This window comes from Strix aluco, chromosome 8 (genome assembly GCF_031877795.1).
Source record: "Strix aluco isolate bStrAlu1 chromosome 8, bStrAlu1.hap1, whole genome shotgun sequence".
Lineage (NCBI taxonomy): Eukaryota > Metazoa > Chordata > Aves > Strigiformes > Strigidae > Strix > Strix aluco.
In genome coordinates, this window is record NC_133938.1 from 33,253,739 (window position 1) to 33,267,959 (window position 14,221).

The window sequence follows — 14,221 nt, forward strand, 5'->3', positions numbered from 1 at the left end:
AAAATCATGCTACATGATATAAAATCATTTTATGACATAAAATGTTTTTATTGGATATTGCTATTTTCAAAAGAAGGAATATTTTTATAAAGAATAATGATGCTGACAAAGTTGCTTAGTTATGAATTTAGTAATCTAAGTGTGGTTTTCAGCTTGTAAGTATACTTAAATGTATACTGGGCCTTAGGATCTGCAGTGCAATGCAATGCAATATCCAGAGTTTGATTTTTCAGATCTTTCTGGTTGCTCCAGGACAGAAATAAATTGTACCACAGTTTGTGACACGAGGCCCTTACATTACAGAAAAGTTTGCAGTATTACACTCTCCAAGGTGATCTTGAAATACAGCTTGTCCTGTACTGGAAACATGGAAAAAGGTCTAATTTTGAGAAGATTTCGATTTTGATTGGATGGGGTTAAAACAGCTGCTCAGGTGGCAGTTCACCCAAGATTAGCAAAAACTCATAGCAAAAAGAGCTGGCACTAAACACATCAGAAGTCACAGAAACTCTGCTAAAGATCTCTTCATAGGCTTCTCAGGCTAACAGCTGACTGACAATACAATTAGTCTTAAATTTGTCTTACAGAAGGCACAAACCTGAGCAAGGTGTTAACTTACCGTGTTAAATCTTTCCAGGAAACTGTCATCTCCCAGCAAGACATAGGCTTTTAATAAATATTCATAATATGAATCTATTCCTGCTCCAACTCCACTATCTAGATAGAGCAGAAAATGAAAAGGTGATTTTACTTTAAGTAGCTATATGGATATTTTCCCTTGGTTTCAGTTTGCTTTTGAAGGCTGTTTCAGTAAAAGGAAAAGCCTCCTAGCACTAGAATTAAGGCACAGATGAATGCAGAGACACAATACTGTGTCTATGCTAAAGGCTTTGCAATATCAGTGCACATAATAATATGAACAGACGTGCATTGAAGAGTCTTCTCATATGAAAGTATTTCTACTGGCTGCCATAAACCACCAGAGTCCTATTTATATTTTTCCTATGTATTTATAGCAGAATCTCTGAAAGTTTATCCCAAGACATTCCCCTCCCAGTATTAAAGTGAATCAGAGAACACTAACTTTACAAAGAATAAAACTAATTTCTCCACTAAAACACGCTTTCAGAGCAAAGCCAGGCTTTGTTGTAGCAGGTTTCTCCAGCACTGAAATTATGTAATTCCACTTGCCTATCCCATTAATGTTTTTAAATAGTCTAGATAAGTGTGGTGTGTGTCAAGATTTTTTTTTTCTTGCCCCAAACCACTTGTGGTCACTGATTCCCAGTCAGAATACCACACACCTTTGCGGACCCAGTCTCCAGTATGAATATTAATAGTAACGCCCACTAAATTGCTGCTGCGCTGTCTCTTTTCCCAAATAAAATCAAGTGCTTTCCGTGCATATTCCTGCAACAACAAAAAATGCTCGTTAAAGGAAATTAGAGAAACACAGATACTGTTATTCTTTTGTCCACTGAAATTAAGATGCTAGGAAGTAATAAGATGTTTCATATCTAACAATTATAAAACCCAGTATTACATACACTTAACTAGTACGGGCTGCGATTAGAAAGAATGGTGCTTGACTACACAACTATTTGCCAATACACAGTATGGTCTCAGGCAAGCCAAACGTCCTGCCTGGGTTTCCTACTCTAAAACTGTGCATACAGATGGGATAGTGCAACCTAATTAAAATATTTCAAGAAAAATATCATCCTTAGAATCAAAATTGCTGTGCCTTTTCAGACATCTCAAGGTGGATCAGCAACCTCTGTTCATTAGTATACAAGCTATATACATTCTTTACATACACAAAATTCACTTGAAGGTAACAAGCTACCCAACAAAAATGGCTTTAAATCACCAAACACATGCATGGGATTTTAGGGGGCAAGTTTTACCAAAACACACAACACAGCCCCAGTTATGTTGCCACTGGGTTCCATGACAAAGTAAAACACCAGGCTCATAATGAAAGATAGTAAAGAATTCTAATGTGAAAAAGAGCTTGCCTTTTTTAAAAAAAAAAAAAAAAAAAAAAATCAAAGAAACTATCCTGCAAGGATTTTCATTTAGCTTTCTGCTGACAATATACCCTTAAGTAGGTCTTGCACATGTTCAGTGGGACTATACGAGTGTGGAAGTTTTTTTATATATATTTTTCTTTAAATCTGCATTTTAAGGACCAAGTATCTCACTTTTCTTCTTACTAGTCCTGATTCCTCTACCCAGAAACTATGAAAGCATCATTCTTTAGTCACTCTTCAGTATATTTATCTTGTTTACTTCTATATTACTGTAACTATTTTCAAACAAAATTATTTCCTGGTTGTTTTTTTTTTTTAATCAAATTTATACTTAGAAAAAAACCCACAAACACAACAAATCTGAACACATGCAAACTTTTTGTGCAGAACAGCTAAGATATCCACCCATTTCATGAACTCAAAATTGTTTTTCCAGAATTACAGAAATGGAACAGAAGACTAATGAACACCTAATCCAAAAAATAAGATATCATGGAAAGCAAACCTCAAATATAGATGTTCCTGTGAATCGGCTTAAAGCTGCAAACTCAAGGATCAAGGTACCTGCACAAGCTGTACAGGTATCAGTTTCTGTTCCTGTTCGTGCTTCTGGATGTCTTACACCAAATTTTAAGTTAACCTAGAGAAAAGTAGAAATTATCATCTTTATTTTTACTAGCTGAAAGAATTTACACTCCTGTGATAGGTCTGTAGAGCAACTATCTAATCTACGCTTTTTCTAAAGGCAAGAAAAAAAGATCACACAGCCCCTTCAGTTTTGCTCTGCTTTGCCTCATTCTGTCAACTCAAACACGCACACAAAGTTATCCAGAAGTACCCAAAATACTCAACCCTCCAAAACAAGAACTGCCCCAAATACCTGTTGTCCGGTTCACTGTACATTTGAATAAAAGAATACCACCCTGAAAATCTAATTCTAGCAATTTATTTACCAGCAAACCAGGAACTCAGAACATCACAAGTGCTCATGGAAATTAAGCTTTGTAAATATCTCACTACTCCTGGCTCCAGAGAATACCTGCTAGATGGACCCACTTTTGTTGTGGCCACAACAAATTTCTGCGTTCTGATGAGGGCCCTCTCAGCAGAAGATCTATAAAACCCTGAACATTCTGAATTAGACATTTTCACTAGAAAAATGTTGATTTCCTGAGCCTAAATCTTTAATTTATTGGTAAGTTTCCAATCAAAGCCATGTCTCATGAACTCAATTGAGGATATGCACGGGAAGTAGTTTTCTGTCACTCAAAGAATATGTACCATGCTTTGTTTAAATATGATGAAAGTTTTACATTAAGTGAGTATTTTTAGATTACAGCTCCCCTTGCCCTTTAAAAATGTGGACGTTGACCATGAGGATTAATCAGTATTGTGCTAAATTCACAAGCAAGTGCTTGCAAGTTGCTCTTTCACTGTCTTAGTGAGAGATATGTACCAAAACAAAAATTACTCTCCTCAGCTACTTGGTGGTGCCTATAGTAACAGGGAGCAAGAAATCAGTAGGCAGTGATTAGTTAAGATTTCTGCTGTTACTATTTACCCACAACGATGTAGATTAGAATTTTCTGAGCTGGAAGGGATTCAGAGAGCCTAAAACTGTATTTTAAAATACTAGGTGGTATGTATTATAAATAAGCACTTTATCAGCTTTTGATTTTTCTCTACACTTAATAAATATACAAGAGATTTTAGAAACAGACTTAAAAACAAAACATCAAAAATGTTGCTTACAGAAGTAATCCGGAATTGCAGAAACCAGAGAACTTACTCTTGGATAAGGGAGACCACTAGTGGTGTTAAAAGCAGGTAAAAGTTTGTAGCCTAGTTCCTTTGCCATGTGCAGAAGTTCACCATTGTACCACTGCATATATTCACCTTTTTCTTTCAGCATAATTGCCACTGAATGCCCACCTAGAAGACCTCTAAACACAAGACAAAATATCCACATCTCAAAAGGTATATTCATCTGAACAGCAATGCAAAAATTTCTGTAACTTAGATGACTATGTACGTAACTGTGCTATATTCACACAGCCCTAATTTTCAGAAACGCTGAGCAGAAGCAACTCCTAATTAAAATCAAAGTTAGCTGCCAGTATTTTGGAAGCAATTCTTACTGTTTAGGACTCAATCCTAAACTGTAATCATTAATTCATCAATATAAAACTGCATATAATAGGTTAAAACTATCCTGCTCTGATCCTGTGTTGAGCATCAAATTGGACTAGAGACCTCCAGAAGTCCCTTCTAAACTGAAATAATCTATTATACTAAGTATCAAAATGTTCTCTGTTAAATCAAGTATTGAACAGTGTAATTTCTAAGAGTGTTTGCATTAAGAAAAAGCACTGCTACCTCATCAGCATGCACCATTTTTTTAAATGAAAAGCACTACTCCTGCAGCAGTTAGATGGGGCTCAACTTGATTCAGCACCGCTGCATGGACTCCTGCCTAGCATTCTAAAACCTTTCTGGGGGCAGGTGGTGAGCTATGCTAACTGACACTGGCACAACTGTTTTAAATGAGGTGAAACAGCACAGAAAGGTATGCCTTAAGGACATCTAGCTAAAACCCCATATTTTTAAGAGTTTTTAAAACATAAAAGTTACTCACCCAAGGACTCTTATGTTGGTTTCAAAGACAGATACAACTATGTCGTTATCTAAATTAACGTCCTTTATTACTTTTTTTACAGCCTCTTCAAACTCTTTGGTTTTATTTAACACCTGGAATACAAATGTAACCAGGTGTTTAGGTTAGCTAATAGACACGGTCATGTGTAGAACAAGTACAATGAATTAAAGAAAGCATTTAACATGCCTTAGATTGATATTCTAAGCCTGCAGGGGCATACTCTGATACAGTGCAAACTGACATTAGTGTTATTGTTTTTCTCATGAGATACATGAAAGAATAAAAGCTGTACACAAAGAATAAAGTCACTGAGAATGTAGCTAAGCTGTTACCCAGGGATCTGTTTGTTCCTTCCCCTACTCGCACACCATGACTGTAGTGCACCAGGACTCAGCAGGCTGCAGGCTGTGCTGGCAGAGGGGGCAAGGCCTCCTGGCCTCTCCTATCCACGGACTAAGGTGCCACAGCCTAAGTTCAGTGAATGCTCCTAGCAGTCTTCCTCCTCCCAACAGCTTTTTCCTTCTGCCTGAACAACAGCTCAGGCGTTTCCTACAGATTCGCTTTCACACTGACTTTCTTTTAGTTCAATTGATCTTTGTGACTTATCCAATTTGTTACCGTAAGTGCCTTTAAATTCCACAAATATTAATCCTGCTCTAAGACAAGAAAACAATAAATAAACCACAATAATCCATTTGAGGGTCTGGTAGAGACTGGGAGTTCCAGACTCCACATTTTCAACATTTGTGGTCCCAATTCAAAAGAGCCAAGGGTCATCTCACAGCACATCATAAAAAGGGAACAGCTGTCAGAGAAAAAGCATTATATAATTCACACTCCAAATCAGTACAGTAAGGATTTTCAAAACTTTAAATTTACTTGTAGATGGGAATGGCCCAAAATTCCTGATTTCTGAACTCTAACTTAGAATGACAATATATGTCAAAGGGATTGAAATCTAACAAAGAGTAGTTTACTAATTACTGGAATCTTTTAATAAGAAATGGAACATAAGAAATTTGGCAACATTTCCTGGCAAACATGTCCAGGGTTACATTTTTTAATGTATATTTAAGTGCACGCAAATTCATTCATGAAACATGTATGTACAATTTAAAAACATAAATAATTCAGTAGGTATTAAGAGGTGTTCACCTATAAGTCAGCATGTTGGTTTAGACTATAATGGGAAGCACTCACATACTTTTTTGTTAAGTTAAAGCCTAAGAAAAGCAAGGTAAGAAAGTATCAATGAAGTGTGAAGGAACTGTTCTAGTTTTCTTTTTGCAACAAACTCTGAACACCACCATTGCAGCAGCTGGAAGTTCTTACACGCAATAGCCCCTTCAAACAGACAGCCAGAGATCAAAGGAGAAGAAAAATTAGTATTTTTTTATGTATAATTTAACAGAATAGAAATCTAAAAATAAGCCTGAGAATCAGAAGGCAATCTTTTTTTTAATCAAAGTTCATCAATAGATTAAACTTACCACAAGAGTGTCCAAGGTATCAATCAAGGTCAATGAAAACCTATGAAACAAAATTTAAAACAGATTTACTATAGACCTGTATGTGTAGAAATCAAAATCATTCTTACTAGTAACCAATACCATGGAAGAAACTAAATTCTCACAGTCCACTAGCTGCTAAAAAATTAGTTGTACACAACATGTTTAATATCAAAACACCCTACTAAGTTTCTTCCCTTTGTTAGGGACCAAAATAGGAGCTGACCGAAACAAGCTATGATTATAAAGATACCTTTACTTACTGCAAAGCTTTCAAACTTCTTGTAAGCAAATTAAATTTTTATTTGTAGTCTCCAGTCAAATCTACTAAGAAACCCAGTAGAATGGTTCAAAGTTTTTTCCAACCTCTTTTTTCCTTTCTTTTTCAAGAAATGAAGAATGTTGACTTAAGTGTAATAATAAAAAGACTTAGGAAGATCAAAAAATCATTCCAAGCTACATTTCTACCAGAAACTGTTCCAATTACCTACTTCAGAAAAAGCTGAGATTTGTTGCAGTCAGTGTTAAAATTAGTGATGAAAGACTAAAGAAAATGCTGTTATTTTGTTATGAAACTTCTATGTGGGATATAATGGAACAGGAAAAGGTACAATAAAGGGCAGTAAGGGGGGGGGGTGAAGGTACATAGCACCTTCTGTGCTAGGAACAAGTGCACAGACTTGCACTCTTCAGCCTGCAAGAGCTTAAATGTCATTATACAAAGACTTTAAAATTGCACATGGCACGAAGAAAGTGAATGACAATCTGCTATTCACTGTTTCTCACAGTAAGTTTCACCTGGAGCCATCCAGCACTAGCCAGCAGCAGGCTTAAAATAACTACTTATTCCATAAAAAGAGAACATCAAGTCAGATCCATAGTGTTTGAAACAGGAATATCACAATGAGGCTTGTCCTGTTCGTGTATTCTTCTCTAGGCCTGCTCTAGTACATACCAAGCTGAGTGGACCTTTAGCCTAACCCAATAAAATTGCTCTTATGTTAGGAAACACACACCATGCAGAAAATAGAATTTACAGAACATGAAAACTTTGGAAACAGTTACAACTGCCTACTGAAGAACAAGTATGGAGCATTTAAGCAAGTGCCCAATGTTTGAGACCCTGTAGGCAACATGTGCATGAAGCGTAACCAAAATTCTAATTAAGTGGTCATATATTATAAGATAAGTGCAATTTTTGAATGTTGTTCTACAAGAGAAAGAGATTAACTAGTGGTTATGCATAACTGCATAACAAAGACACAACTTTTTCCATACAAAAGAGGGGGAGATTACGCACTGCGGAGCTATAGAGAAGGCTGGTGTGCAAGTATACTCCCTAGTCCTCCAGGGAAACACAACTGACCTAGCTGTCTCACCCTGTCATTTAGTGATTGCAAAGGCCTGTAGAGAACATGACTGATGAGCCAGCTGGCAAGAAAAAGCATTATATAACAAATCTGATAAATAATAATATAGCTAATTATTAGAAACTGAAAAAAGCATGTATACAAAAAAAAAATAAAACTATTCAACGCACTTAAGGGGCTGAAACGTATTTTTACTCAAATGATAGTATGTTACTATGTAACAAAAGGTCATTAAAAAGATGCATGACCAGAATCAAAAATACATTTTCTCGACACTTCTTTCTCATCAGTCATATCCCTCAATACCTCCAACGCAGCAGGTTTATATAGGAATCTCTAGACTAAAGAATTTTGTACATAACCAAAACTAATCAGAACATCATGCTCAATATCAGAGAGTGAATTAGAAGAGGTATTTAAGACAAAGACTTCAGCTCTGATTAACACTATTCTGCTTAGGGACACTAAGCAGAGATACCAATTAAAAAAAGCATCAGCTATTCGTTACTAAATATTTGCTCTATAAACTGCACACATACAGACAAGAAAGGCATCAATTACAAGCACATTTAGAGTAAGTCAACTTTGTCTTTGATTGTTCAGTTTAACATGGAGAAAAACAGTCCTTAAATCTACATTCTGCTGGCCAAAGGATCAGTACTTCATATTATAAGCTATCTTGAAGAAAAAATATGAAGAATTTTCATGTGAAGTAATGTTTTATACTTTGGCAAAGGCCTCAGGCTACCACACACATGATAATCATTTGACTAATTATGTTTTGAGAGAGCTTTCTACTAAAAAAAAGCATTTTAAATATCACTTATAAGGCCAGCATAATGGATAACAGTTTACTGTTCTGTGCAGCTGACAATTAACCCTTATAACCTCAGTTGAACAGTGAAGTTCAGTAATACCATAAATGTCAGCTCACATTTGGAAAAATACTTGGGAGAATGATTAAAAAAATATGCATTTGGATCTCATTCACTGGTCAATTCTCTTTTTCTGATTAAGGTACAACTTCACATCAGTTAACATCACAGGAGGAAATAATAAAAGTATTTCTTACAAACGCAAGTTTCTGGACCTGTCAACTGAACAAGATTTATGGGCTGCAAATTGTACTTAGATTCCTAGATGTTTACATGAGACAATAACCATTTCAAACACTAACTTTCCCAATGCATCATCCACATCCCCTCGACTTGGTTCTTGACCCCGTACTCGTCCACGGCAAGTTAAAGGCATAAGTTCATCAGCTGGATACGCATGCTCCTGCAGGGAAACAAAACGAGGGAGTAAGTTACAACTGTTACAGCCATTTCAGCAACTCTTCAGAGCCCATTAAAAGGAAGGCAAATTACGCCGTACTTCAGAAAAACTGCACGACAATCACGAACCGTTGAGGTGGGAAGGGACCTCTGGAGGTCATCTGGTCCAACCCCCCTGCTCAAGCAGGGCCACCTAGACGCAGTTGCCCAGGACTGTGTTCAGATAGCTTTAGCATATCTCCAAGGAAGGAGACTCCACAACCTCTCAGGGGAACCTGTGCCAGTGCTCAGTCTCCTTCACAGTAAAAAAGCGTTTCCTGATGTTCAGAAGGAACCTCCCGTGTTTCAGTTTGTGCCTGCTGCCTCTGGTCCTGTCACTGGGCATCACTGAGAAGAGCCCGGCTCTGACTTCTTTACAGCCTCCCATCACATATTTGTAGACATTTGTAAGATCCCCCCCAAGCCTGCTCTTCTCCAGACTGAGCAGCCCCAGCTCTCTCAGCCTTTCCCCATAGGAAAGATGCTCCAAGTCTCTTCATTATCTTAAAGGCCCTTCACTAGACTCTGTCTAGTACACCTGTATCTCTCTTGTACTGGGGAGACCAGAACAGAACACAGAACTCCAGGCATGGCCTCACCAGTGCTGAGCAGAGGGGAAGGATCCCCTCCCTCAACCCGCTGGCAATATTTTCCCTAATGCAGCCCAGGACACCATTAGCTGCCTTTGCTACAAGGGCACGTTGTTGGCTCATGGTCAACGTGGTGTCCGCCAGGACCCCCAGGTCCTTTTCTGCTGCGCTGCTTTCCAGCTGGGTGGCTGGAAATGATTAAACTGTGAACAGAGCAACAGGACCTCTCTCTCTCTAACCTCCCAAGGAAGTCTGGAACAACTAACAGCACATCTGAAAAAAAACCAACCACCAATTAACTTGAATAGTTTATTGTGTGCTTTCTGCAACAAGGTGCATGTGACACTTCTTGTAACATTTCTTACGCAGAAATTATCATCTCAAAGATGAATTTAAAATCTAAAACTAATGCGGGCACTATCAAGTGGCTGGTATTTCATGGAGAAATTAGTGGGAATTAGACTTTAAAGTCACTTTGGAAACATTTCCAAATGAACATAAGTGACTCAGGGTCACAATGAGTGACAGATAAGAGAACTCACTTAGGAGGTAAAATAATAAATTGGTTAATCACTACACAAGGCATAACAAAAGATAACATTCACAAAAAAGCTTACCAAGACTGCGCCTTTTACAAATATAACACTTTTTTAAAGAGAGAGATATTGCTAATTTTTTTGGAAAAGCAAGTTAATTTCCCTTTTTCTAGAAAAAGCACTCTGCAAAACAAGCTGTATTGTAATATTATTTCCCATCAGTCAGTCAGAAATAACAGGAGTGGCAGCGCTGCCTAAGTCAAGCACACTGATTAAAAAATGCCTGTCCCTACTGCCTCTCCAGTCAGTGCGAGTTTCAGAGGTTTCAACTCCCACCATAATGAGATATCAAACGAAATGGACACAAACTTGAAATTCATCATTGTGCAATAGGAGAGATTTACTGAAAAATTTTCAAGAGTGGCCACTGACATTAAAAAAGGTGAATCTTAAATATATCTAATTTCAACAAACATGCATGAAACTGCCTCTCCATTAGAAGCCCAATACAAGTTATTTGGGATGGAGCTTCTCTCTTTTGATTTCATCAGGAAAGTGACTGCTGTACTGTGCTCTCCAATTATACTTTTAGTGGAGAACTAACATGTGGCAGGATAAAAAAGTTGTATTACTGCACTGAAACTGCAAGTAAATACATTCAAAGTCTTTCCAAATATATGCTACAAAAAAATAATCTATATTCAAACTTGAAATAGAGAGGAAAAGAAGAACATTCTTCTATAAATAAACAGCTCTTACAGCAGCTTCTTTTGAAACTGATGGTTTGTCTCCCCGTCTACCACCCTCACAAATGTTTTGGTCTTTGCTTGACTCTTTGTTCTCCTCAAGTTCAACTACAAAAGCCAGAATCTAGATCATTTTAATATGGCTCAGATGTTTCTGAATATCTGTGCAAAGTATTCAGAAAAACAGATTAAAGAAGTACACAAAAAGCAATGTCAAAACTAAGATCTCTGACTTGAATTATGGGAAAAAAGGTGATGAAAATTCTGAAGAAAGTAGACTTTTAGTCTTACAAATTCATAAGGAATTAGAAGCATTTTGAAAAATAAAAGTTCACTTATTCTCTGTCTAGAGCAGGAAAGGCTACTGGGTCAAGTGATTTCCCAACTTGTAACCTCACCCCTTTCAAGTAACCCCAAAGGAAGGTAATAGCAAGACCCATTAAATATAAAACATAGCACAAATGTTCCAACAAACATACCTCTGGAAAATACTATACCAATGGAGCTCAACAGACACTCTGGAATTTCCACATATTCTGACCGAACAGATGATCATATTGCCTAATGTCAGGACTCAGGGCAACACAGTATTTGAACAATCAAAAAAGACATATTGCTACTAGTGCTGTAAACCAAGAAATACCTACTGGCCTCAAGTGACTGACATTTTCATATATTCTTTCTGACAGTCAAGAAGAAAAAAGTCCTGATTATTACAAATATTGTCAAAGGATCGAAAAAAAAAGCAACTTTTTAGTCAAAGCTCCTGTTAACAACCGAAAAAAAAAGACAAGGGAGTTTCCCCCTTGCATGCAAACATGAATTTTCAGTCTTCCAAATATGCAAGGCTAAAACGCATATTAATAGAAACAGAAAATCAAAACTTTTCAGCTGTCTGTTTCAAAAGCAGCTGCAAAAATACTTAATTCTCTTGCTGTCAGAATCATCTGATACCCTAATCTTTTCCTCAACTTTAAACAAACAAGTCATATTTCTCTGTTTGTTTAGTGCTCCAGCATACGTGGCAAGTAAATATCCTTTTGGCTTCAAAGTTTCCAGGATAGCTGAAGCCATTCTTCTGAAGCAAGGAAATTCTGGATGAAAGAGATGTAGCAAGACACCTACCAGTTCCCAATTTATGACACAAAGAACAGTAGGAGCATAGATCCTTTCTACCAGCATGTAACATTTTATCCAATCTTGACAAATACGTAACAGTTTTTACTACAGAATGCCATGTGAAACACACGCCAAGTGTTTTTCATGGAACCAGGTCCAAGTAACTGCTTACAAATTCTCATCAAAAAGCCTGATGTTTGTCAAACTGATAAGGTGTCAAAAGCAAGAGCTAATGTTAAAAACTGCACCCACCTTGAAAATCCTCTTGCTTGGCTTTCTATCCATTCTAGAGTTCTCTAACTCTCATGATCTGTATAAACTTCTAACTCACAAGCTTTGAAGCTTCTGTTACATATTAAAGTGTTAAACCATAATACAGAAACTGGGGCATTGTGGCAAGATGCTGTCAAGAGACAGTGGTTTGTCCTGCAGGAAATGGTGCAACTTAAAAGAGGGGTTTCTGCAACAGCCACAAGGAAGGTACAAAAAGACTGTTAACATAAACCCAGTAAGAATGTACCTTTCATATTTATCTTATTCACATTTACAGTTTCTCCTCAGAAGTTTATTGCTAACAGTATACTATTACTTGAGGAAAGTCAGTCCACGCTAAGTAATTATTCTTAAACATATCTCAACTAAGCTAACGTATTTCAAGGTTGATTAGAGTGCAGAATGGCTCACATATCCAGAACATGAATACACCTGCACAGAAAATCACAAGTCATTTTAAAAGAAGCCGTAGCAAGTGTGGCTCACTGTCATGTGACAGTCACACTCTCAGAAGAGGCTATAATGCGTAGATATGACACCAGATCCCCTTTTTGATCTACAAACTGTCCGTAAAAGAGCTGCCAAACTGCATCTAACATATCTTACCACAGAAGAAATATTATACATAATTTCTGCCTACAAAATAAGTAAGATCAATTTGTATTCTTCAGAATCTGGTGACTACAGACAGCTCTTCCAGAGCTTCCTTTTCCCAGTAGCTTTAGGAGTCTGGAATTTCAAAGCAAATACTTTACCAAAAATGACAACTGTTCATAGCTTGATGCGAGATAAACTGGTTTGAGAGAGATCAGGCACAGAGTAACAGAGTTACAGCTAGCAAATCCTAGCTACCATTCTGAAAGCCATCGTAACCCTCCTGACATCGCTCTTCCGAAAGTAACATTTGTTCATTTCTTTTTAAAGGCTATACAGGTGCTCTTAGTTATTCTAGCTTTGCTTTCACCCCTACCTCCCTGCTATTCCTCTAGAATGTTATGTACTGTATGTTGCTTTCTCTCCCAGGTCAGCAATAACAACTCTGAAAAAATTAAACGAACAAGTATTTTACTTACCATATAATTACTGTACGCATGGTCAAACATTTCAAGCACTTGGTTTCTAAAAAAGACAAAAGAAAAAGCATTAGTGGTCTGCCTCACAACAGCCTTTAACACACCATCTTAGAACAGCAAGATGTAGTACACTTTAATATCTGAACATCAGTAACAAGTCCTCTACTAATGTACTCAAGTAAATGAAATACAGGGTAATAATTTTCCCTAATTTGGCTACTTTCCTTCACTGCAGAAAGAAAAGACTATTTCTCTACCGAGCATGAAATTAAGTATTTGGGGATCTCTTTCAACCTGCCATGCTTCTCCTTAAATAGCTGTAGATGTTACCAACACATTAAAGCTAGAGATGGGACACATTCCATGCTTGGCAAATAGAATTATGTTCTGCTTGTAATCACCAATACTAAAACCAACTGACACAGCATAAATTCCTGTCTGTGATTCAGAAAACGGCCATAACTTACGAGGTACACCTCTTCCTTGCACTAGAAGTCTTGGCAAGCAAATACAAAAGAAAAGCCTTGTAGATACCTTCATTTTACACGTTTGAAAAGCAGTCATGGTGAGAGATGGTACTATATAAAAAAAACCACTGGTCTTTTTGAGAGACAGCGCTACTTCCAACTGTTCCTAACTGTTTTACTGAGGAGCCCTGCAAGGCAATAAGCATGCTAATTTCTAAGCTACCATAAACATAATTCACAATCTCTGCTGATAAGACTGAACATAAAAAAGAACACCACAATTATATGTGAAGTATCTGATTTAGTTCAATGACTTAGAAATTTAAGAAGCAGTTTTAACTCATCAAATGCACAAAGTCATCAAAAGAGCAGAATATGATGCTTTCTTCAGGTACTTCCTGGACTACACCAAGTCTGCAGTTCTGGGATCCGTTGGAGCAGGCAACATCCCAGAGTTTGGCACACAAGTGCCATGTCCAGATAAACTAAGCATACAATGCTGTTCAGTCATGTAGCATTCAGAAAGCTCCTTAAAAC

General features: G+C 37.2%; 1 protein-coding gene across 2 annotated transcripts in view; it reads right to left on the reverse strand.

Moving 5' to 3' along the window:
• EDEM3 (ER degradation enhancing alpha-mannosidase like protein 3) overlaps positions 1–14,221 on the reverse strand; it is a 31,428-nt gene that overhangs the window by 15,759 nt on the left and 1,448 nt on the right. For both annotated transcript variants that reach the window (XM_074833120.1, XM_074833121.1), the window contains exons 2-9: positions 13,218–13,263; positions 8,745–8,845; positions 6,180–6,219; positions 4,669–4,781; positions 3,823–3,976; positions 2,539–2,673; positions 1,305–1,410; positions 620–717 (exon numbers count right to left, since the gene is read on the reverse strand). In XM_074833120.1, the coding sequence (XP_074689221.1) occupies positions 620–717; positions 1,305–1,410; positions 2,539–2,673; positions 3,823–3,976; positions 4,669–4,781; positions 6,180–6,219; positions 8,745–8,845; positions 13,218–13,263 (793 nt within the window). The remainder of the gene's footprint in view (positions 1–619; positions 718–1,304; positions 1,411–2,538; positions 2,674–3,822; positions 3,977–4,668; positions 4,782–6,179; positions 6,220–8,744; positions 8,846–13,217; positions 13,264–14,221) is intronic.